We start from the raw sequence: 26,056 nt of genomic DNA, 5'->3' as shown, positions 1-26,056 counted from the left end.
AATTTTAAAGCATTAGAGCAGAAACATGCTTCATTATTTGTTGCTTCATGTGCTCCACGGATGTTTATGTCCTATTTAAAAAAAACAAAACAAAACCATGTAAATTGAAATTTATTTTATAATACATTTTTTCTTTGAGAAAATTAGTGTTTAATTATGCAAGGTTTAAATCATGCAAGTCTTTAGGAATACACCCTTGCTGAAGCACCCTCTAAGTCAATGCTCTAAAGTATGAAGAGTTGCATATTTGTTTAGCTCTTAGGATGCTGTAGAACAGATTTCCCAGTAACCAAAACTCTTTCTGTGGATGATGAGGAGATTGCTTAGCAAATAGAAAAGTATACCTCCCTCTTCAGCTTTGGCTTGATATTTTGTTTCTGAGAGACCTGCTTGTTAGTTGATAAATTGTCTAACATCTAACATTTTCGAGCCTTTCAGCAAAGCAGTTTTTGTGGATGAAAGAGTGAACCCATAGCATGGATTTGGTTAACTTTAGACAGCCAGGTTCTTAGCTCTCTGGTACAAGTAAGATATTATTTCTTTCATTCTCTGATCCAGTTTCCTAAGAAGATTAATCAAATTTGTCTTAATGTGCTACTGGACCTAAAGGTTACTAAAATGTGAACTAAGGTATCAGCCTTGTATAATTTACTTTTCCTGTAAGAAGCATGCCAATGAGACTCAAGAGCCAGGATTGCAGCCATACTCTGATCTTCATCCATAGGATATCTGGATCACAAGGATTACATCTCTATGGGATAATATTCTTTAGGAACAAAAATTTTAAGACATGATTAATCAAAAGAAATTAAATAGAAAATTCCTGTATAAGTTAATTGAACATTATACTTTAATATCATATTTGTATGCCAATGGAGTAAGTTTAAGGAAAATTATATTTATTAATTTATTTAAAAATCAACATTTTTTCTTCATCCCTATTCTTGAAAACTAGGTGAAGCTTGTCTGTTTTGATGTGCATATTTTAAAATGTAAATAGTATCATATATGCATCATTCTGTAGTTTTCTTCTTTTACGTATTCTAGATCCATTGATATATATTGTACATATTCTAGATACATGATTTGCAATTTATTCTCCATTCTTTTGCCTGTCTTTTCACTTTCTTGATGGTGTCCTTTGAATAACAAAATTAATTTTGATGAAATATAATTTTCTTTTATTGCTTGTGATTTGGGTGTCATAGCTAAGACTTTTTTGTCAAATTCAAAGTCATTAATATTTATCCCTGTGTTTTCTTTCTAAGACAGAATTCTTTCTAATAATTTCATAGTGTTCTTACATTTATGTCTTTGATCCATTTTTTAGTTCATTTCTCTGTATGATTTAAGGGTCCAGCTCCATTTTTTAGCGTATGACTATCTATCTAGTTGTCCTATTTGTTCTGTTGACCATTCTTTCCCTGTTGAAAGGCTTTGACACAACTGTCAAAAATCAGTTGCTCAGGGGTGTCTGAGTGGCTCAGTGGGTTGAACCTCTGCCTTCGGCTCAGGTCGTGATCTCTGGATCCTGGGATCAGGCTCCACATTGGACTCTGCTCAGCAGGGAGCCTGCTTCCCCTTCTCTCTGCCTTGTTCATGATCTTTGAGGAAAAGCTTTCAGTCTTTCATCTTTAAGTATAATATTAGCTTTGGGTTCTCATACATGGGCTTCATTCTATTCCTAGTTCTTAAGTGTTTTTATCATGAAAGGGTGTCGAATTTCTTCAGGTGCTTTTTTCTGCATCAATTGACATAATCATGTGGGTTTTTTCCTTCATTCTGTCAATGTGACATACTACATTGAATAATTTTCATCTGTTGAACCATCATTGGTCATGACCATCCCACTTCTTCATGGCTTATAATCCTTTTAATATGTTGCTGAATTCAATTTGCTCGTATTTTGTTGAGGATTTTAATGTTTAGATTTGTAAGAGATAACTGGTCTGTAATTTCCTTGAGATGCCTTTGGTTTTAGTTTCATAGTAATACTGGCCTCATAAAGTAATTTGAGAAGTGTTCCCTTTTCTTCAGTTTTTTTGAAGAATCTGTGAAGAAATGTTTCTAATTATTTGAGTGCTTGGCAGAATTCAGCAGTGAGGACATCTGGCCCTGGACTTTTTCTTCGTGGGTTGCTTTTGATTACTGACTTAATCCTTTCACTTATAATTGTTCTATTCAGATTATCTATTTCTTCTTGGGTCAGTTTTAGTAATTTCTTTCTAGGATTTGGCAGTTCTAATGGACGTGTAGTGGTATTTCATTGTGGTTTTAATTTGCATTTTTATGACTAATGATGATGAACATCTTTACATATGTTTTGATTATATAACTTTTGTGAAGTGTTTGTTCAAATTTTCGAATATAGGTGGTTTGGCTTCTTATTAAGTTGTGAGGTTTCCTTACATATTCTGGGTAAGAGTTTTGTCAGATATGTATTTTAGGTTTAGTGTTTACTCTTGCGTATACAGTGTGCAGTAAGAGTTGAAGTTCATCTTCATTTGTGATAGTCACTTCCATTGAAAATCTGTTCTTTCTCCATTGAACTAACTTAACAATTTGATTAAAAAATCAGTTGTTTTGGGGGCACCTGGGTGGCTCAGTGGTTTAAGCCTCTGCCTTCGGCTCAGGTCATGATCTCAGGGTCCTGGGATTGAGCCCCACATCAGGCTCTCTGCTCAGTGGGGAGCCTGTTTCTCCCTCTCTCTCTGCCTGCCTCTCTGCCTACTTGTGACCTCTCTCTCTGTCAAATAAATAAATAAAATATTTTTAAAAAATCAGTTGTTTTTATAAATGTTTGTCTTTTTCACAGATGTCCAAATTTTGAGAACTATGTTATTTGGCTCATATGCATTTACACTTGTATCTTCCTGCTGTATTGACCTTTTTCTCAATAGGAAATGTTTCTCTTTGGGTCTAGGAGTTCTCCTTTTTAAAAGTTTGATTTTTATAATATTAATATGATCTCTCTTTTTATGCTTCTGTCTTCATGGTGTATCTTTTCACAGCCTTTTGCTCACTTTTATCTGTATTTTTATATTTAAAGTATATTTCTGTTGGGGTGCCTGAGTGCCTCAGGTCATGATCCCAGATCCTGGGATCCAGCCCTGTATAGGACAGTGGGGAGTCTGCTTCTCCTTCCCCCTCTGCCTGCTGCTCCCCCAGATCATGCAGTCTCTGTCAAATAAATAAAATCTTTAGAAAATAAAAAATAAAGTACATTTCTGTAAATTTCTGTAGAAAATGTATAGTTAGGTCCTGCTGTTCTTTAGTCAGATAACCTCATTTATATTGGTGTCTTTAGTACATTTGTACTTAATGTAGTTGATATACTTGGTTTTTACTGTCTGCCATTTTACTGTTCATCTTCTCTTTGTCTCATTTCTATTTTCTTGTTCTCTTCTGCCATCTTTTATGTTAAGCAATATTTTTTTGTGTGTACTCTTTTTATTCTCTATGAGGTTATTAGCTTTATTTCTTTGCATTAGTTTTATTGATTGCTCTAGGGACCAAAACATGCAACTTTAACTTTCAGTACAACATATGAATCTTGCAAAAATATAGTTCCATTTAGCCACTCTAATCCTTTGTACAAATCTATACCTATATTATAATGTATACAAATGTAAAAAATATTATTATAATGTCACTTAAGGAGTCCTGCCTTTATAGAAATTAAGAGAACTCATATAGAGAGATATATAGATATCTATATAGATATATCTCTATTCTCTTTCTTTCTGTTGCAAGTTATCATTTGGTATAATTTTATTTCAACATGAAGTATTTCCTTTAGCATTTCTTGAATGCAGACATATTAGCAATGAATTCTCTTATATTTTATTTATTTGAAAATGTCTTTGAACCTTTTATTCTGAAGAATAGTTTTAGATAGCCTTCTTGGAAGACAGGTGTTTTTTTTTTTTTTTCCCTTAACACTTTGAATATTATTCCAGTATCTTATAGATTCCATTGTTTTCATGAGAAAATAACTGTTAATCCTATTTTTGGTCTCCTTTATGTAATATATTTCTTTATTTTATTCAACATTTTTCTGTTTATCTTTAGCTTGTAGTAGTTTGATTATGATCTACCTAGATATAGTTTTCTTTTGTTTATTATAATTGTAGTTCACTGAACTTATTATATTAGTGAGTTAATATTTTTCACGCAAGTTGGGAAGTTTGTTTATTGTTATATCTTCAAATATTTGTCTGACTCCTTCTCTACTCCTTGTTTGACTCCAGTTACTCTTATGAGTTACAAAAGCTGTTTTTGACACAATAGTTTATATCTTGATAGAGTGCTTAGAAATAAAAAGGAAGAATGTATGAAATGCCAAATTTTCTAATGAAACGTGGTTCCTTAACTATATGCTCACATAACCCGGTAGATTTACAGTGGAAAATATTAATTTTTCCTATCCTCTTTTCCTCTTTACAAAATCTATTCATAGGTGCATTTCCTCCCTCTGCTGTTTTTGCACGGAAAGACTTGCTACAACGATCTACCCATATTGCTACCAAGACTTTCCAAGCTTTTCGAATATTTGTGAACAATGAGCTCAATGAACTTTACATAGGATTGAAGACAGCTCAGAAGTTTCTGAGACCTGGTGGCCGCCTTGTTGCCCTCTCCTTCCATTCATTAGAGGATCGCATAGTCAAACGATTCCTGCTTGGGATAAGCATGACAGAAAGGTTTAACTTAAGTGCTAGACAGAAGGTGATACAAGCATCACAGTTGGGGTCAGGTCATGAAAACAAGGAAGGAGGCTTGATAGGCAGGGCCCCTTTAATGTGGGAATTGATACACAAGAAAGTACTTACTCCAGAAGATCAGGATATACAGGAGAACCCCAGAGCACGCTCAGCCAAGCTTAGAGCAGCTATCAAATTATGAGAAAGTTTTCATCATTTGATCCTTCAAGTTTTTCCTTCACAGTTTCTCTCTTCTTTTTTAACGTGGTATTACTGAATGGCTTAATATAAGAAAGTATGAGAGATATATATAGAAAGAGTTGTAGTACATGTATGTGGAAATTAAGGGTATTTACCATTATTTTCCTTGAAAAGAAAATGTCAGAAATGTTAGCATGACACAGAAAGTTCAACTAAAGGAGCATCAGCATCTCAAAACTGGAATTATATTTAATTTTTGAAATGCAGTCCTTTCTCTAATCAGGAAATTTTTTTAAAAACTTATAAAGTGTCTTTTTTTTTTTGAGATTTTATTTATTTATTTGACAGAGAGAGATCACAAGTAGACAGAGAGGCAGGCAGAGAGAACAAGAGGGAAGCAGGCCCCTGCTGAGAAGAGAGCCCAATGCGGGACTCGATCCCAGGACCCTGAGATCATGACTTGAGCCGAAGGCAGCGGCTTAACCCACTGAGCCACCCAGGTGCCCAGGAAATTTTTTTTTTAAAAGAGGAAGAGTATTATGTGTGTATATCTAAATATGTAAACTCAAGCTGTCAAAAGAGAGAGATTTTAATTGTATCTGCATGCTTTAAATTCTGAATTTAGATATTCAGATTTGCAACAGACTTTCTGTTGATCAAATAATTAGTAATGATCATGGAAGAAATTTTAATTTCTATTTAGGAATAATTACATAGTACTATAGTCCTCAAATATAGGAATTATGCAAATTTTAAATTTTCAAATATTATTTTTAGATGCATCATACTTGATAAATGTCACTTTTGATTTTATAGTATTCATTGTTTTAAAAGGATTTTACAATATGATATATACCATTTTTCACATTGCAACGTAAAAATGCAGAATTGCTTTAATAGCTCTCATAGTGAATATTTCATGAAACTTATATTTAAAGTCAATTATATTTATATTAATAATATCCCAGAATGCCTTTGACACATAATAAAATCTATTATCATTTGAATCCTGCATTTTTTAATTGAGATATTCAGAATAATTCAACCAAGTCTATTTGAAATAGAGAAGTATATGATATATTAAAAATATTAAAATGAATGTGCCTCTAATGTTTTTACTTACAATAGTGACTGTAATATTGAAATGTTTATTTAGGAGACATTCACTTGGTAAACGATTCTTTAACATATTAAGGAGATTGATTCATGATTCATATATCAACTTTTTAATATGTGAATATGCATTTCTAATTTCTTTAGTTATTCAGCAAGTACTAACTAGTCAGAGAAACAAAGGTCAATAAAATATACATACCTCACAGTACCGATCCTATGGAGTATATAATCTAGTGGAGAAGAGTAATGATAGTTAAATAATCACAAAAATCAATATAAAATTAACACCGTGGTAAAAGCTACAAAGAAGCAGTACAGGGTACTGCAAGAACATCTAGTAGGGATTTCACTTACTGAAGGAAACTGGGTCTGACGTGAATTATGCTTGAATTATGACTTGAAGGATTAATAATAGATATAGTTAAAGGATATATTGCCATGTTGATTAAAGGTATATATAAATGATTGTTTTCTTAAGTGATTTCCCTAAAATCATATTTATACTATTAATATGCTTAGTAAACTATTCAAATATAGGAAAAATTCATCTCCTTAATTATGGTGACAGATTATGAATTGGTGAATACAAGTGAATAAAATATCAACGTAAGTATGGGCAAAGGATAAGAATTAAATACTTGAATTCACCTTAGATTTACTTTATCTCTGTAATATTTAATTTAAGTTCTCAAGCTTGTTTGCAACTTTATAGGCTTTATTCAAATCTGAGCAATTCTGCAGTAGAATTAATTTCTAATTGTGCAGAATTAGAAAATATTCTAGGGAGCAGTATCCTCAAATTAAAAAAAAATGAATGTAACTAGGTTGCTTCACTGAATCTTTCTGGAAAAAAATGTTTTTTTCTCTAGTATATGAGTTATATTTCTGAATGAGAAAGATTCCCAAAGGTACATTCCTATCCAAGTATCTGTTTAGAAAATAAGAGGTCATGCTCTTATATACTCTTATATTCAACAATGATTTAACCTATTTCATCTGTCGTTTTTGGATCCTGTATAGTATGGGGATTTTTTTCTTTAATGTTAAATGGAAAGTGACTGCACTGTGTTGAGTAGTATTCCACTCCCACCCCCAAATTCATGTCCTTCTCAGAAGTTATCTGGCAGTATGATCACTCCAGTTGTAAGTAGTTCAGCTGAAGTATACCGGAGCAGAGCAGGTCCTTAATCCAATATATGTGCTGTCCTTATAAGAAGAGAAGAGAGGGGTGCCTGGGTGCCTCAGTCAGTTAAGCATCTGCCTTTGGCTCAGGACATGATCCCGGAGTCCCAGGATAGAGCCCTACATTGGGCTTCCCACTCACTGGGGAGTCTATTTCTCCCTGACTGTCCTCCCTCTCATGCTTTCTGTCTCTTACCTTCTCTCTCTTTCAAATAAATAAATAAAATCTTAAATTTAAAAAAAAAAGAAGAAATAGAAGAAGAAAAGAGAAACAGAGATGCCAGGAAGAATGGCACATGAAAATAAAAGCAGACATTAGAATGATACATCTACAAGCCAGGGGAAACCACGGATTTCTGGCAGCCATTGGAAGCTAGGAGAGAAGCATGGAAGAGAGTCTCCTACAGTCTTACGTAGGAACCGACAACTTCACTGACAACGTAGATTTCAGACCTTCCAACTCCGGAACAATGGCAGAATACATCGCTATTGTTGAAAGCCACCCAATGTGTGGTAAATCTTGATTATGCATGAAAAAATCCTTTCTTCAGTAAACACAAAATTGTTTTAAAATGTTGTAATGTAAAAATATAGGAGTTATTTTCTGTAATTAGGCTGTTCACTGCAATCATTCTTGTCTGCTTCTTAGTCTTTGCTGTAGAATGTATAATAAAATAATGAATGAATTTTAAATGCTTAATGCTGGAAAATGTTTTTGTGAATCCAAACAATACATACAGAAAATAAACACTTGTTATTAAAATGAATGTGTATTTCTTTTCCAATAAAATATAATGAATATAAAACAAGATTGTTTTACATTTCTGAAATTCTTTTTGACTGCTTTCTACCAGACATTTTAATATAACATCAGTACCATTGTGTAGTACATCAGTTCTTAAGAGGTATATCAGTTCTTAGTTCACTGCTTATTAAGAAATTAAATTTAATAACTGTAAACAGTTTTGAGTTTATACTTTCATATATTCATTTTGTTTTAAATATTGTTTATTACTATATAATATTTGGAGTTTGTAGGATCTTTAGGGAGGCATGAATTTTATCTATATTTCTTTCTATTTCATGTAATATATGATATATGCTTTGGGCTCAAAGTCATTTGTATTGAATTATTTATTATGTTACAACCAATAGTTTATAAAAGAATACATTATGCTTATGTAGGTTTTTAAAAATCTCTTAAAATTTACTTCCAAGCATTTGAAAATCATATTTTCTTTGGTCTTGCAGAGTATTACGTATCTTCACAGGTTTATCAAATTATTTTTTCTGATTTTTGTTTTTAAATAAGTATAAATAATGATGAGTCTACACTACAGATTTCTAAAAAAGCAATTTTCATTTCAGCTCTCTCATTCAAAAAAAACGAGATAGCTCTTTTAAAAAAAAATTATTTGTCAGAGAGAGAGAGAAAGTGCACACAAGCAGGAAGAGTGTCAGGGAGAGAGAGAAGCTAACTCCCTGCTGAGCAAGAAGCCCAATGCAGGACTTGATCCCAGGACCTGGGATCATGACTTGAGCCAAAGGCAGATGCTTAACAGACTGAGCCACCCAGGCATTCCAAAATATGAGATAATTCTTAATGGGACATTCAAAATGTACAATAAATAAAAAATATTGTATCCACACTTTTAGTTCATTAAAAAATATATCTATATTCATTACATAGCATGTATTTAAAGCTGATTATTTTGGTGGGGAAGAGGTCCTGGCTGGCACAGTTGGAAGGGCATGCTGCTCTTGATCTTGGGGGCCATAAGTTTGAGCACCACGTTGGGTGTACAGATTACTTATATAAATAAACCTTTTTAAGAAACTATTTAGGAAGAAATAAAAAACACTTCTCACTTCTCTCCTTTTTTTATAGTTTTATGCTATATTATCCATTAATAAATTTACTCAATTTAAGGTGATTGACATTTTTAACTTTTTTAATTGAAATATAGTTAACATTGTGATTCCACAATTCTGTACATTACACTATGCTCATCACAGTAAGTGTAGTTACTATCACCTTACACCACTATTAAAATATTATGGACTATATTCCCTACTGTACTTTTCATTCCTGTGGCTTATTTATTTTATAACTGTAGTCTGTACCTATTAATCCCCTTTACCTAACTCACCCATCCTGTTAATCCCTTACCCTCTGGAAATCACTCAGTTTTTTCTCTGTATTTATGATTTTGTTTCTGGGCTGGTTTTTTGTTTTATTTTGTTTTATTTTTAGTTGTTTGTTTTTGGTTTGTGTTTTAGATCCCACATAAAAGTGAAATTATATCTTATTTCCCTTAGCATAATAATACTCTCTAGTTCTAGCTATATGGTCACAAATGGCAAGATTTCATACCACATCTTACTTATCCGCTCATCTATTGATGGACACCTGGGTTGCTTCCATAACTTAGTTATTGTAAATAATGCTGCAGTAAACATAGGGATGCATATATCTTTTTGAGTTAGCGTTTTCATTTTGAGACGGTAAATATACAGTGCTGGAATTAGAGTTGTGTGGCATTTTTATTTTAATTTTTTGAGGAAACTTCATACTGTTTTTACACCAGTTTACATTCTATCAACAGTGCATGAGGGTTTTCTCTTTTCCACATCCTCACCACCACTTGTTATTCCTGGTCTTTTTGATACTAGACTTTCTAACAAGTGTAAGGTAGTATCTCATTGTGATTTTGATTTGCATTTCCCTAATTAGTGATGTTGAGTATTTTTTCATGTGTCTGTTGTCCATCTGTGTGTCTTACTTGGAAAAGGTATATTAAGTTTCTGTGCCCATTTCTTAATTGGATTATTTGTGTCAGTATGGAATTGTAGTAAATTCTTTATATATTTGGGGTATAAATCCTTTACTGGATATTCTTTTTATTTCTTTTATTTTTTTAAAGATTTTATTTATTTACTTGACAGAGATCACAAGTAGGCAGAGAGGCAGGCAGAGAGAGAGGAGGAAGCGGGCTCCCTGCTGAGCAGAGAGCCCGATGCGGGGCTCGATCCCAGGACCCTGGGATCATGGCCTGAGCCGAAGGCAGAGGCTTTAACCCACTGAGCCACCCAGGTGCCCCAGATATTCTTTTTACTTTTTAAAAACTGTATATTTTAGATTTATTTAGAGCCATTTGCCCATGTTTATAGAATATTTAGTTTACACTAACAGATGACAAGACAGTTCCCCTCAGTGAGACCCTGGCCTAAACATATTTGATTTGCTTATATAGTAAAAGGATAACATTAAAAATGAAGCATTTGGGGGCACCTGCGTGGCTCAGTGGGTTAAAGCCTCTGCCTTCAGCTCAGGTCATGATCCCAGAGTTCTGGGATTGAGCCCCACATCGGGCTCTCTGCTCCGCGGGGAGCCTGCTTCCTCCTCTCTCTCTGCATGCCTCTCTGCCTAGTTGCCATTTCTCTCTGTCAAATAAATAAAATATTTTTAACAAAATGAAGCATTTGATTTGTTCTTCTTGTTTTTAAACTCCTTTTCCCTTTCTCTGTTCACATTGCTATGTGAATTGCTTATACCAGCTGAGGTGGCTTTATGTTTCCAATTCACTGTAGAAAAAGAAATAAAAGGCAATATTAGCATGTAATCTCACAAACTAAGACCTACCTGTTAGAATCTTTGTAATGGATAAGAATTAACTAAAATTGCTTATGGTCAAAATTATGTAATTATTTTAATTAAGTTACTTTTCTATTGAATTTTTGTGATTGCTGTATTAATCTAATAGATTAGTTGTTTGTATGCAACAATCTATAATAGAAAGGGGTAAGTATTAAAGAATAAAAGAATTTTTTGAAGTGCCTCATAAATATAAATTTAGTGATAGAAATCTTGATCAGAGATATATTTTTCTCAGAACCACAATGCCATATGTTCGATGTTGAATGAAGCATGGTTTGTAAAAAAATCAGCATCATATTCTAAAGAGGCTGGATTGTATAACAAGCATAACTATTTTTATATTATTTTCTCAAATTTCATCTGTTTATAGCTACTATTTCCAACTAATGTTTGGTAACACACAGCATGATCTGCAGAAATACTAAGAGAAAGTTTAAATATAAATTATTTTTTATAAGTCTGGTTATAGCATAAATTTCCCAAACCATTAAAAAATTCAATGGAATTAATTATTTAAGATTCAGTGGTGATAGTTCATATTGCCTGTTATTTAGATAGACCTTAAAATTCTTCACAGACTCTTTGGGCAACCTCATTCTTTTTTATATAATCTACCAAAATTGTTGGACTATAAAATAAAGAAATAAAATTTAATGCTCTGATATGCAAAGTAGAAGGTTGGCTCTTTGGTAATGTCATATTTCCTTAAGCAGTTCTTTACCTTAAATACTGAACAAGTTTTCTACCATTATTAGCTTATGCCCTATTAAAATACATCATTGCCCTGGCACGAAAATACAATAGTGAAATCAAACAATAAGATATGCTCCATTTCTCATTCTTGAATAATTATTTCTGTCCATTAAACTCCATTCTTATGCTTTGGACAATATACTTGTCTGCCTTGCACAGGGTGAAAATTTGCATTGTTAAACTATCAAAGAGTATGATTCCTTATTCTCTCACAAGGAAAAATGTTATCATCCAACTCTTATAGGTGTTAAATTGAGAAGGAGGATGCATAACATTGTAAATTACACCATTGGCTTTGGACTCAGAAAAACATGTTTGAATTCCAGGTCTGCGTATATTAGTTGGATATATAAACTTGGGTATGCTCTTTAATCCCTTGAATCCTCATTTATTTCACTTTAAGATGAGGATAATACTGGTATTTTCTCATCAGGTTGCTATGTATCAAATAGAAAATAATAAATATTTATGAGTTAACTGAAATTTCTGGACATCATGATTAAGGATATGTATGCTTTATTCATGTAGTTTTAAGCTCAGCCTCTCATTACTAGCAGCAGTTGTGACTGGGTTATAGTCAGCTTTATTATTTGGAAACTTTACCCCCATTTATTATTTATTTAATACCCCCAGTGTTTGTAATATATTGACATGGTATATAAAACACAGTTATTGCTCTTTTGGAGCTCCCACCTATAAGAAAGCAAAATGGGGGAAAAAAAGAACCAGTTGCTAAAGTTATTTGATCTTCATTTATGTTGGAGAAAGTATTTGTCCTCCTATGCTTCCATATCAGCAAGTAGCCAACCTACACAGTCCTTATATTAAGATTCTTTTGAGCGGGGAAAGGAATTGAGTACTTCATGAAATGAGAGATAGAAGATTGCTATAGGAATATAAAAAAAGTTTCTTACTTCTGCACTTTAAAGTCAATAAGAAGGACTAAATATATGTGTTACAGATGTTAAAGGGAAAATAACTAGAGAAAGGTAAGGGAACTGTTTATACTAAGAATGAGTTGATGACCTTTTTTACCGCACCATAGAAACAGATACTACAGAACTGAATCCTTGTAATTCCCACCTCCTTATCTTCATCTTGGCACTTATAAATCTGGTCCTTTATCTCTATTTTGTACTCCTACATCTCAGTGGAGAGATTAAACTTTCTCCTTTTCTATTTTATCTGGGACTTGGATCAACTAATTTTGCTTATCCCTCCAGTCTTTAATCTGTTCCCACTAGTATCTTTCCTTCAGTCTATAAACATACTCAAAAGTGCCCTAGGCTAAAAGCAAACAAGGACTTGGGTGTCCTGAGATCAAGCCTCATGTCGGGCTCACTGCTCAGCCAGAAGCCTGCTTCTCCTTCTCCCTCTGCCTACTGCTCCCTCTGCTGTGCTCTCTCTATCAAATAAATAAACAAAATCTTAAAAAAAAAAAAAAGTCAAACAAGGGCTAAAATCTCTCCCTGACTCTGTTTCCCTTACCAAAATACTGCACCTCTCATTCTGTTTTGTTTCACTACTTGCCTTCTTAAAGTCTACGCTACCTCCCAACTCTTCACCTGTCTTTCATTTGTCCATCCATAACTGTCTATATTAACCATTCTCTTAAGGATTACTGGTGGTGTCAATTTTTTTAATGGAACATTTCACAAATTTACATGTCATCCTTGCACGGGAGCCGTTATCTTGTCTGTATCATTTGAATTTTAGTGTATGTGTTGCTGAAGTAAGCACAATGATGACCTCTTAATTACCAGACTCAATATCCTAATCTCCCTTTTGACTTACTTTTTCTCTGCAATGTTTGATAATATTGATTGTGCTTCCATAAAAACCTGTTCTCCATTGCATTCTCCAAAATCACTCCTTCTATAGCCTTATTTCTCTCACACTCCCACTGAGCAGAATGGGCCTTGACCCAGGAAGCTGGAATTATGACCTGAGGCGAAGGCAGACACTTAACTGACTGAGCCACCCAGGTGCCCCAACAAGGCATGATTTTTAAAAGAGGGAGAAATATACAGATAATTTAAAAGTATTCATGGAATATGCAGACAAATGCTATCAATATGCTGAAGGAAATAAGAAATAACTGAAAATATACACCTGAAAGATGTAACTCTCAAACTTAAGAACTCAGTCAATTAACTAAAAAGAGCAGATAATACCCAGCTAAAGATAAATCATGAACTGGAAGGTATTTCAGAAGGAAATATCCAGAATAATGCATGGAGAGACAAAAGATAGAAAAGACAAAAACTGTGACACAGGAGTTACAATAAATGTCTAATTCATGTGTAACTGGAATCCCAAAAGGAGAAAAGAGGAAGACAAAAAAAAGGAGTAGAAGTCATTTGAAGAGAGAAAGGCTGAGAATATTCCAAAACTGATGAAAGACATTAAACTACAGGTTCAGTAAGCCTCAAAAATGTATAGGAACAGAATCTTAGAACCTGATGGGAACCAAAATCAAAGGCAGAAGGCATTCTCTAGGAATATGGCTCATATGAGCTATTCTTGTAGAATGGTAACTATTTAATGATGAAATAAAGCAAACCAAGATATGAAAAACGAAACAAAAAAAAAAATCAGTAACAGAAAATTTTGGTGAAGGACACTGTGATAAGCTTGGATAAGCTTTCTTGTATCTTTGTAAATGTAGATCTAAGAATAAACAAACATGGTTATGGCTACAGAACAGAAAACAAGCTTAAGTCTTAAAAATGTAAAATTAACAGAACTCACCAAAATTATGAGGTTAAGAGGTCATTTTATAGGGAAGTATTAGTGCACCAATTTCTTTATTTTTAGAGCAAGGAGTCAATACTGTCAAAATTTGAAACATAGTTTCTTTCATTTCATTTTATTTTTTTATAATTTTTTTAATTTCTTTTCAGTGTACCAGAATTCACTGTTTATGCACCACACCCAGTGCTCCATGCAATACGTACCCTCTATAATACCCACCACCAGGCTCACCCAACTTCCCACCCTCTGCCCCTTCAAAAACCTCAGATTGTTTTTCAGAGTCCATAGTCTCTCATGGTTCATCCCCCCTCCTACTTCCTCCAACTCCCTTCTCTCCATCTCCCCATGTCCTCCGTGTTATTTCTTATGCTCCACAAATAAGTGAAACCACATGATAATTGACTCTTTCTGCTTGACTTTTAAAAACATTCCAACCTCAAGGGTGCCTGGGTGGCTCAGTCAATTAAGCATCTAACTTCAGCTCAGGTCATGATCTCAAGGCCTGGCATCAGGCTCCATGCTCAGTGGGCAGTCTATTTCTCTCTCTCTCCCCCGACCACTCCCCCTGCTTGTGCTCTCTCTCTTCCAAATAAATAAATTTAAAAAAAAAAGAAATCCTTATCTTTTTGTACATTTCATAATTGTAATTAAGGGGTTCTGTTGTAAAAAAAAAAAGATTCAACAGTTCTAGCTATAATTTCTTTTCAATTCAAGTAAAATGAAATGTTCTGTTTTTATTTAAAAATAAGATTTATCAAGAGTGCCTGGATGATGCAGTCCATTCGGCAGCTGACTCTTGGTTTCAGCTCAGGTCATGATCTCAAGGTTCGGAGATCAGCCCCACATTGAGCTCTGTGCTCTGCATGGAGTCTGCTTGGGAATTCTCTCTCTCCTTCTGCCTCTCTCCCTACTCTCTCTCCATCTCTCTAATATAAATCATTAAAAAAATAAGATATATCTTTAGATGTGTCCTTTTTGTAAAAACTATTTTGCTGATCTATTTACTCTTCTTAGTGATATATGTAAGATATTCTTTGTTAATGATGTTAAATTCTAGGTGGAAGAATTTGGGTGTTTATTCATTTTGTGTTAACCTAGCACAATGTGACTCTATAATAAGCACATATCCTTTTATAAAAACAACCTAGTTGTTAGTATTATTATTTTTAAAGACCACAGGTTTTGAAATCTGACAGACCTGTGTATAAATCCTGGCTCTGATGCTAAATAGCAGTGTAGCCTTAGAAAATTTACTTAATCTCTGAAACTCAGTTTTCTCACTGAAAACTGAGGTGGTCTTTTTCAGGTGATTATATTAAATGTAAATGTGTATATATAACATTTAATCCACTTATGGCCAAAGCAACCAATATTTATCTTTTTATTTTCATTTGTTGAATTCTGGCTGTTTTGCCAGTTTGTCATATAAGCTAAAATAAACAAATTCATCTCTTTGCTTACTTGCCTGTAAAGTGATGGGATTTGTATGAGATAATCCAGCATACTGTCTACCTCTTCTAGAGCTGACTCTCATCTACATGGTTACTTTGCAATCTGTTGTGTTATTCCATCACCACCTTCCCTTCCCAAATTTCTTGCTGTGTTCTTGTCACAGTTGATTGGGCCAGGGGAGTACTCTGATGCAAACTAGATTAATCCTAGTTGCAAGTGACTGTTCCAGTCTAGACCAATAATGCATTCTTTTCTTAAATTTTTTTATTTGAGAAAGAAAACTCTTAGTCTCTCTTCAGTGTCTGAAAGATATAAAACTGTACTCCTTTTTTTATTATGTTCAATTAGCTGACTTATAATACATCATTAGTTTTTGATCTAATGTTCAACAATTCATTAGTTGCATATGACACCCAGTGCCCATCACCACATGTGCCCTCCTTAATATTCATCACCCCTATGTCCCTTCCTCAGTAACCCTCATTTTGTTTCCCAAAGTCCAAAGTCTTTCATGGTTTTTCTCTCTCTGATTTCTTACCATTCAATTTTCCCTCCCTTCCCCTGTAGTCTTCCGTCCTACTCCTTATGTTCCACATATGAGTGAAACCATATGATAACTGTCTTTATCTGCTTATTTCACTTCCATAATTCCCTCCAGTTCCATCCATGTTGATACAAATGGTGGGTATTCAACCTTTCTGATGGCTGAGTAATATTCCACTGTGTATATGTACGACATCTTCGTTATCCATTCATCTGTTGAAGGGCATCTGGCTCCTTCCACAGTTTGGCTGTTGTGGACATTGCTGCTATGAACATTGGGGTGCATGTGCCCCTTCCTTTCACTACATCTGTATCTTTGGGGTAAATACCTGGTAGTGCAATTGTTGGGTTATAGGGTAGCTCTATGTTTAAAATCTTGAGGAATCTCCATACTGTTTTCCAGAGTGGCTATACCAGCTTGCATTCCCACCAACAGTGTAAGAGGAGTTCCCCATTCTCCACATTCTCGCCAACACTTGTTTCCTGTTTTGTCAATTTTTGCCATTCTAACTGGTGTAAGGTGGTATCTTGTAGTTTTAATTTGTATTTTCCTGATGGCTAGTGATGTTGAGCATTTTTCATGCGTCTGTTAGCCATTTGTATGTCTTCTTTGGAGAAGGGACTTTTCATGTGTTCTGCCCATTTCTTGACTGGATTATTCGTTTTTTTGGGTCTTGAGTTTGAGAGGTTCTTTATAGATCTTGGATACTAGTCCTTTATCCATAATGTCATTTACAAATAACTTCTCCCATTCCATTTGACTGTTTCTTTTGCTATGCAAAAGCTTTTTATCTTCATGATGTCCCAAAAGTTCATTTTTGCTTTTGTTTCCCTTGCCTTCAGAGACATATCTTGAAAGAAGTCACTGTAGTCAATGTTAAAGAGGTTACTTCCTACGTTCTCTAGGGTTTGTATGAATTCTTGTCTCACATTTAGATCTTTCATCCATTTTGAGTTTATCTTTGTGTACGGTGTAAGAGAATGGTCCAGCTTCATTCTTCTGCATGTGGCTGTCCAATTTTCCCAGCACCATTTATTGAAGAGACTATGTCTTTTTTCCATTGGCTATTCTTTCCTGATTTGTTGAAGATTAGTTGACCATAGAGTTGAGGGTCCATTTCTGGGGTCTCTATTATGTTCCATTGATCTATGTGTCTGTTTTTGTGCCAATACCATGCTGTCTTGATGATCACAGCTTTGTAATATAGCTTGAAGTCAGGCATTGTGATGCCCCCAACTTTGGTTTTCTTTTTCAACATTTCCTTGGTGATTCAGGATCTTTTCTGCTTCCATACAGATGTTAGTATTGTTAGTTTCAGCTCTGTGAAAAATGTTGATTGTATTTTGATAGGGATTGCATTGAAAGTGTAGATTTCTCTAGATTTCTCTAGGCAGCACAGTTGGTGGAGCATGTGACTCTTGATCTCAAGGTTGTGGGTTTGGGCCCCACACTGAAGGGAGAGATTACTTTAAAATAAAATCTTTAAAAAAAGAAATGGGTTACACAATCAAATCATGGAAAGGGTATGGATATGGCTAGGCTTCCAGAACAACACGTCTGGAGTGAGAATGTTCCCAGGAGTAGCTCTCCAATTCCTATCTTCTTAAGAGTACTCATTTCCACCATGTAAAAAAAAAAAAAAAAAGACTGAGTATAAATTCCAGAGAGACAATAAAAAGATGAGAACTGGAGAGCTACTCCTGGGAACATTCTCATTCTAGACCTTGTTTTTTCTGGAAGCCCGACTGTATCCATGACCTTTCCATGAATTGATTTTGTAACCCATTTCTTTTATTGAAGGTTTTATTTTAAAGTAATCTCTACCCCCAGTGTGGGGCTCAAACCCACAACCTTAAGATCAAGAGTCATAAGCCCTACCAACTGAGCCAGCTAGGCACCCCAATGTGTAACTATTCTTGGACTTTATACACTACTATATTCCTTCCTTCCTCCCTATCACTTTTTTTTTAAGTGAAATAACTCCTGGTTGTATTTCTCTTATTTACAATTAAATCAATACAGGTTTGGAATGGATAACTTTTAAGAATTATTTCACCTAAATGTTTAATAATTCCCTAAAATATGTTCTTAGACTTTCCTTGTTTAGTAATTCACCTAAATGTGGTCTTCATGATCTTAATAAACATTTATGAATTATTTTACATGCACAATTGTACCATACATATCTAGTTTCTAAGCAATAAAATAAGTTCCTCAAATTTATCAAAGTAGAGGTCACATGTCTTTGTCATTAGTCTTTCTAACCAGATTTGAAAACATCCATTTGAGACGGTCTGTCTAATCCATGGAACTTTCATTTAAATAATGGCAAACATCTTGTGTTTCTTCACAGTGCTGAAATGGCATGGTAAATAATGAATATGTTCTATTTTTGGATGTACACATATTTTTTGTGATTCTACTTCTCTCTTTTTAATGACACCATATCTACTTCTTTATCTATAAAACTATTTTCACACAGAAACCCCTTTGATGATGAAGAAAACCATGTTTTAGAGCCAGCCAGATGTTTTTCCCATTTCCTGTTATGTATATACACATATATTTTTCATGGTGGGTAGGGGTCATGGAGAAGGAAAAACAAAAACAAAAATGAAAACCTATAGTGAACGTTGAACCTATCTCATTATTCTAGAATTTATCATTTATCCTTTGAAGAAATTCAACATTTGTCTTACAACCAGAGAATAAACATCAGCTGCTAGAGAAAGCTATTGAATTTCAAAATCCCTTTGAAATGTCACATTAACCTGTTTTACGTTCAGTCAGTTCTTTAAAATATCAAACATTTCCTGTGACTCCCAGATCTAAGACTGCTTACATTTCTCTAACTTAAAAGTTTGTTTCCTTCACTTGCAAACCAACTGTGGTGAATGAATCAGCACTGTTTAGGCCTGGGAAAAGTGGATCACAGCTGTAATCTGTGTGCAGTCTTTCTACAGGTAGTTTAATTTGTGAATGTTGAAAAAGGTCAAATGCTGAATCTGGTTGATTTGGCTAAAACTATAGAGTTCTAGCCTTCTATTTAGCCCTCTATTAAATTTTAATCTTTACAGCTGTATTTGTTTCACAAATCACCTTTTATTCTGAGATGTGTGAAAGTCAGACAACAACCATTAACTTATTATTTTACTCAACATCTATTGAGCATCCACTTGCTAGGTGCTGGGGGTATAAGAGTAAAAGAAATTTGTGCCCCTTGTTCCTGAAAAGCCACATTATAAACTGAGAAACAGCTATGTAATTTCTGAGAAGTTAGAATATAGTGGGTTAAATTCTGTAATTGAGCTTAAAATATTGAGAACACAAAGGAATGAATAAGTAAATGAAATTTTCTTCTTTCAAGCAGAATTGGATTTATAACTTAACCATTTAGTGTGAGAGCTATAGGAAATTTGTGCTGTATCATCAACAGCTTAGTGTCTTGGGACATCATCAACACCAAATACCTTTCCTTTTAATGTCATCAGTAGTCTTCCTGTCTTACACCTATTGTTGGCTGTTCTTGTTCACTGAGCTCCATGCACTTTCATTTTCATGATATGATGTACACATGTTCACATTATTAAGAAGGCTGATACTCATAGACATGGATGACTACCTTACAATAATTGTGAAATGTTCTACCTGAATGAGACATTTCATCCTAGAACTAGGATTCCTTTTATTTTCTTAATAAATAATAATTTTCTAGAATTAAGATTCCTTTTATATATTTATTTTATTTATTTTAATTACTTGGATTACAGTTGACATGCAATGTTACATTAGTTTCAGGTGTACAACATAGTGGATGATTCAACAACTCTATGCTATACTATGCTTATCACAAGTGTAGCAGCCATCTGTCACATACAACACTATTATAATACCGTTGACTATATTCTCCATCTTGTACCTTTCATCTTCATGACTTTTTCATTCCCTAACTGGAATCCTGTACATCCCACTCCCTTTTACCCGTTTTGCTCATCCCTCACACCCTCTCCTCTGGCAACCACAAGTGTGTTCTCTGTATTTATCAGTCTATTTCTGCTTCTTGTTTGTTCATTTGTCTTATTTTTTGGATTCAATATATATATAAAATTATATGATATTTGTCTTCTCTGTCTGACTTATGTCACTTATAATACCCTGTAGTTCCATCCACGTTATTGCAAATGACAAGATCTCATTCCTTTCTAGGGTGGAGTTATATTCCACAATGAACATTTAGGTTACTTCCTTATCTGGGCTATTGTAAATAATGCTGCAGTAAACACAGGATGCATGTAATTTTTTGAGTTAGTGTCTTCATTTTCTTTGGGTACATACCCAGTAGCAGAATTACTACATCACATGGTATTTATGTTTTTAATTTTTTGAGGAAACTCCGAACTTTTTCAAAGTGTCTGCACCAATTTACATTCTATCAATAGTGCACAAGGGCTCCTTTTTCTCTACATCCTTGCCAACACTGTTATTTCTTGTGTGGTGTGTGTGTGTGTATTCTAATCATTCTTCCAGTGATAACTCATTGTGGTTTTGATTTGCACTTCCCTGATGATGAGTGATGTTGACCATTTTTTAATGTTCCTGGTAGCCATCTGTGTATCTTCTTTGGAAAGATGTCTATTAAAATATTTAGGAATAAAATTAACCAAGGATGTGAAAGACTTGTACCTGTACTTTGAAAATGATAAAATGTTAAAGAAAGAAATTGAAGACAACACAAATGGAAAGATACTCCATGTTCATGAATTGGAAGAGCCAATATTGTTGAATGTCCATTGTACCCAAAGCAATCTCTATATCCAGTGCTACCCCTATCAAAATACCAATAGTATTATTCACAAATAATCCTAAAATTTTTATGACTTCAAACTAAAGTTCAAAGCTGTTGTAATCGAAACAGTATGGTACTGGCACAAAAAAATAGACACATAGATCAATGGAACAGAATAGAAAGCCCAGAAATAAACCCATGCTTATATGGTCAATTAATCTATAACGAAGGAGGCAAGAATGTACAAAGCAAGAAAAACTGGACAGCTACATGCAAAAGAATAAAACTGGACCACTGTCTTATACCATACACAAAAATAAACTCAAATGGATTAAAGAACTAAACGTGAGACCTGAAACCATGAAAACTCCTAGAAGATAATATAGTAATCTCTTTCACATAGGCCTGAGCAACATTTTTCTAGATATATCTCCTCAGGCAAGGGAATCAAAAGCAAAAATATATGGGTTACACCAAAATAAAAACCTTTTACACAGTGAAATAAGCCACTAACAAAATGAAAAGGCAACTTACTGAATAGGAAAAGATATTTGCAAGTGATATATCTGATAAGAGGTTAATATCCAATATCCACATATCCAAGATATGTGAAGAATTTTTACAACTCAACATGAAAATATAAACAAAAATAATTTGATTAAAAAATAGAATTAGGAAGGCCACCTCTGTGGCTCAGTTTGTTAAGCATCCAACTCTGGATTTTGGCTCAGGTGGTGTAACTAAGCCCGTGTTGGGCTCTGTGCTCAGCAGGAAGTCTGCTTGATATTCTCTCCTCCTCTGCCCCTTCGCCTGCTTGTACACACACACACTCTCTCTCTCAAATAAATAAGTCTTTTTTAAAAAATCAGATTTAGGGGGCACCTGGGTGGCTCAGTGGGTTAAGCCTCTGCCTTTGGCTCAGGTCATGATCTCAGGAGGGTCCTGGGATTGAGCCCCGCAATGGGCTCTCTGCCCAGCAGGGAGCCTGTTTCCCCCTCTCTTTCTCTGCCTGCCTCTCTGCCTACTTGTGATCTCTTTCTGTCAAATAAATTTTTAAAATCTTTTAAAAATTAGATTTAGTATCCTTAATATTTTTGAATCTGTAGTCTCCTTTGAGAATCTAATTAAAATTAGATTTTCTCTATAGAAGGCACACACACTAATTTTGTATAATATCAAGGGATTATAAAATCCTCTAATGTTTATCATGGACTCCAGTTCAGTGACTCTACCACTGGAAAAACATGTCAGTTCAAGTTACATTTCCCAAATTTTACCTTGTGAAACATTTAAGGATAAAGGCTGACAATGTCTACCTTTTAACTTCATCTGGTTCCTTCATTCCTAGATGTTTCAAGCTCCCCACATTGTTTTTGAGGATGCTAATTTGGGTATCAGCCAACTTGGTCAGTGTCCCAAAAAGCTAATCTGAGCCCCTGTAGCAGTTTTGTGCTAGGCACAAAGAACAGAAGAGATAAAAATCATTCCTGAGGACATGAGTAAATCAAATATTCCAGACTAGTGCTGTCTAATGGAAATATAATCCACCAATTCAAGCCACATTGTAATTTCTAATTTTTAGAAATCACATTGAGAAAAGTAGAACAAAATAGTTCAAATTAATTTTAATAGCATAATCTATTTAAACTAATATATCCAATATATTTCGACATGTAATCAATATTAAAAAATAAGATTTTTCTATTTCTTCTTTTGTACTAAGTCTTTGAAATCTGGTATGTATTTTACATTTAGATCATATATCAATTTGGAGTAGTTACATTTCAGTAACACAGTACTACCAGTGACTAGTGGCTACCATAATAGAGAGCACAGTTTTAAGCCCAGAATATATGCCAGTCTTTATGTATGTCTGACTTTGTTATGCAGTGATTAATTCTTCACCTTTAAAAAAAAATCCTCTCCCCCAATATCATCTGGGAAGAAATGAATAAACAGTTTATTTTCTTCCTTTGTACTGCATCTCACATTGGAAAGAATGTAAGCCATGCCCCCTGAAATCATGGAGTGTAGTGACCTGGCCTGGAAGAAGCTGCATCTTTTCATTCCTCTTCCCTAAAGGGCCAATGAATTTGGAACAGGTACAAAAAAGCTTTAAAAATAAAATAACCAGGGTGCCTGGGTGGCTCAGTGGGTTAAAGCCTCTGCCTTCGGCTCAGGTCATGATCCCAGGGTCCTGGGATCGAGCCCCACATCGGGTTCTCTGCTCGGCAGGGAGCCTGCTTCCTCCTCTCTCTGCCTGCCTCTCTGCCTACTTGTGATCTCTCTCTGTCTGTCAAATAAATAAAAAAAAATCTTAAAAAATAAATAAAATAAAATAACCAAAAAATCTTTGTAACCACATCCAAAATCAAACTAATTCATGCTAGCTTCCACTCTAAAATTTGCTTCAGGCTGACTACAGCAGGGTTACCCTTCTGATCAGCATTAAAAGATGAGTATATGTTCTGGGTAAATCAATGCATTCCTGGCTAGGAAACAAATAACCACAGCATATATGAAGCCAGGAATGATGGTTATAGTGGAAGATATTTAAAGCACATGATTTTTTTTTTTTATTAGTTTCAGAGGTAGAATTTAGTGATTCATCAGTTACGTGTAACACCCAGTGCTCATTACATCAAGTGCCCTCCTTAATGGCTATTACCTAATTTTCCCTTCCCCCCACTTACCTACCCTCCAGCAATTCTCAGTTTTTTTCCTAGAGTTCACTGTCTCTTATGGTTTGCCTCCCTCTCAATTTTCATCTTGTTTTCTTTTTCCTTCACTTCCCTTATGTTCATCTGTTTTGTTTCTTAAATTCCACATATAAGTGAAATCATACGGTTTTTGTGTTTCTCTGACTGACTTATTTCACTTAGCATCATATCCTCTAGTTTCATCCATGTCATTGCTAATAGCAGGATTTCCTTTTTTTTTTTTTTTTTTTTGATGACTGAGTAATAGTCCATTGAGTATGTATACCGTGTCTTCTTTATCCATTCATTGTCGATAGATATCTGGGCTCTTTCCATATTTTGACTATTGTAGACATTGTTGCTATAAACATTGGGGTGAAGATGCCCCTTTGAATCACTTTGTATCCCTTGGATAAGTGTCTGGAAAATGATTATTTTTTTTTAAAGAGGGGATGGGAATATTCCTTTCCAAACCCCTTCACCACTCATAAAATATTGCTCTTATTCAGGTATTGCAGAATATTTAACTGAATAATCTTGAAGAACAGTTACCAAACTATAGCTTTTATGCAGCAACTATTTATAGACACTTCTCTAGTATTATTCTTCAGTTAAGCTATTTCTTGTATGTGTTCATTTTTGGAATAACAATTTTCATGCCATTGAATATAATTCCCAAAATTATCCTAGCCACTGATTTTTTACCCAGTGAAATACTCTGTTGTTTTTAAATGGCATCATTTGGAACAAACACATCATACTTTGAGGAAAGGGCACATTGTTCAGTTTGTTAAAAGCTATAATAGACATCTTGAATCTTTTTCTTAGAGTTAAAAAAAATCTCTCTGCTAGCAGTTAATAAATGTTAATAAGATTTTTTTTCAAAATACGAGCGATAATATTACAGTGTTAATTGTGTTACTCAGTGAAAAAAATGCTGTGAGTCATATTTTATAGTTGTTACTTATACAATTTGGAGAAATTTTCAGGCACTTGATAAAGAATGAGGGGACTCCAAACCTGATAAAATGAGTCTAGAAGACCATTTCCTTTCTTTAATAAGGTTTAGGAAATTTGCAATTAAGAATAGACTAAAGCAACTTGAAATTGTGTTATGAATTCATACTCTGCAAACTCAAAAGGACCTCAAGATAAGTTGATTTCAAAATCAAGGATCTCTTTTGCCATTCCTTCTTACCAACTTTTCCCTGCAACATGAACTTAGCATTTAAGGGGAAAATATTTTTCTACTAAATGTAAATAAAATATACTTCCCTATTTTAGTATTGAAAGGTATATATAATACTAACCAGCTTCATTCAGTGTAAAACAACTTGTATTACCATCATGGATCAAAATAATTCCAGAAAAAAAGAAAGTTATGTGATATTTAAGTTAGCCTCCACAGATGGACCAAATATGAAAAACAGAAAACTCAACTACATTAAGAAGCCAGGGCAAGTTGGTAGGCTATCCAGGATTAGGTATCCATGTTTATTTTTTTTTCCCCTTTTTATTTATTTTTTTTTTTTTCAGCGTAACAGTATTCATTCTTTTTGCACAACACCCAGTGCTCCATGCAAAACGTGCCCTCCCCATCACCCACCACCTGTTCCCCCAACCTCCCACCCCTGACCCTTCAAAACCCTCAGGTTGCTTTTCAGAGTCCACAGTCTCCCATGGTTCGCCTCCCCTCCCCAATGTCCATAGCCCGCTCCCCCTCTCCCAATCCCACCTCCCCCCAGCAACCCCCAGTTTGTTTTGTGAGATTAAGAGTCATTTATGGTTTGTCTCCCTCCCAATCCCATCTTGTTTCATTTATTCTTCTCCTATCCCCCTACCCCCCCATGTTGCTTCTCCATGTCCTCATATCAGGGAGATCATATGATAGTTGTCTTTCTCCGATTGACTTATTTCACTAAGCATGATACGCTCTAGTTCCATCCACGTCGTCGCAAATGGCATGATTTCATTTCTTTTGATGGCTGCATAGTATTCCATTGTGTATATATACCACTTCTTCTTTATCCATTCATCTGTTGATGGACATCTAGGTTCTTTCCATAGCTTGGCTATTGTAGACATTGCTGCTATAAACATTCGGGTACACGTGCCCCTTCGGATCACTATGTTTGTATCTTTAGGGTAAATACCCAGTAGTGCAATTGCTGGGTCATAGGGTAGTTCTATTTTCAACATTTTGAGGAA

General features: G+C 34.5%; 1 protein-coding gene and 1 non-coding gene across 3 annotated transcripts in view; one reads left to right on the top strand and one right to left on the bottom strand.

Moving 5' to 3' along the window:
• METTL15 (methyltransferase like 15) overlaps positions 1-4,994 on the top strand; it is a 192,866-nt gene extending 187,872 nt beyond the window's left edge. The window contains exon 6 of one of the 2 annotated variants that reach the window (XM_046017536.1): positions 4,460-4,994. In XM_046017536.1, coding sequence (XP_045873492.1) covers positions 4,460-4,905 — 446 coding nt within the window. In that variant the 3' untranslated portion in view covers positions 4,906-4,994. The remainder of the gene's footprint in view (positions 1-4,459) is intronic. The other variant, XM_046017537.1, reaches the window with a different exon arrangement.
• Positions 4,995-13,249: 8,255 nt separating this feature from the next.
• On the bottom strand, positions 13,250-13,353 carry LOC123950165. The gene has a single exon (XR_006820162.1). It is a non-coding gene; the product is annotated as a U6 spliceosomal RNA (small nuclear RNA).
• Positions 13,354-26,056: the final 12,703 nt, after the last annotated feature.

Source organism: Meles meles, chromosome 8, assembly GCF_922984935.1.
Source record: "Meles meles chromosome 8, mMelMel3.1 paternal haplotype, whole genome shotgun sequence".
Lineage (NCBI taxonomy): Eukaryota > Metazoa > Chordata > Mammalia > Carnivora > Mustelidae > Meles > Meles meles.
The sequence above is the reverse complement of the archived record's forward strand: the minus strand, read 5'-3'. Positions and strand labels throughout refer to the sequence as shown.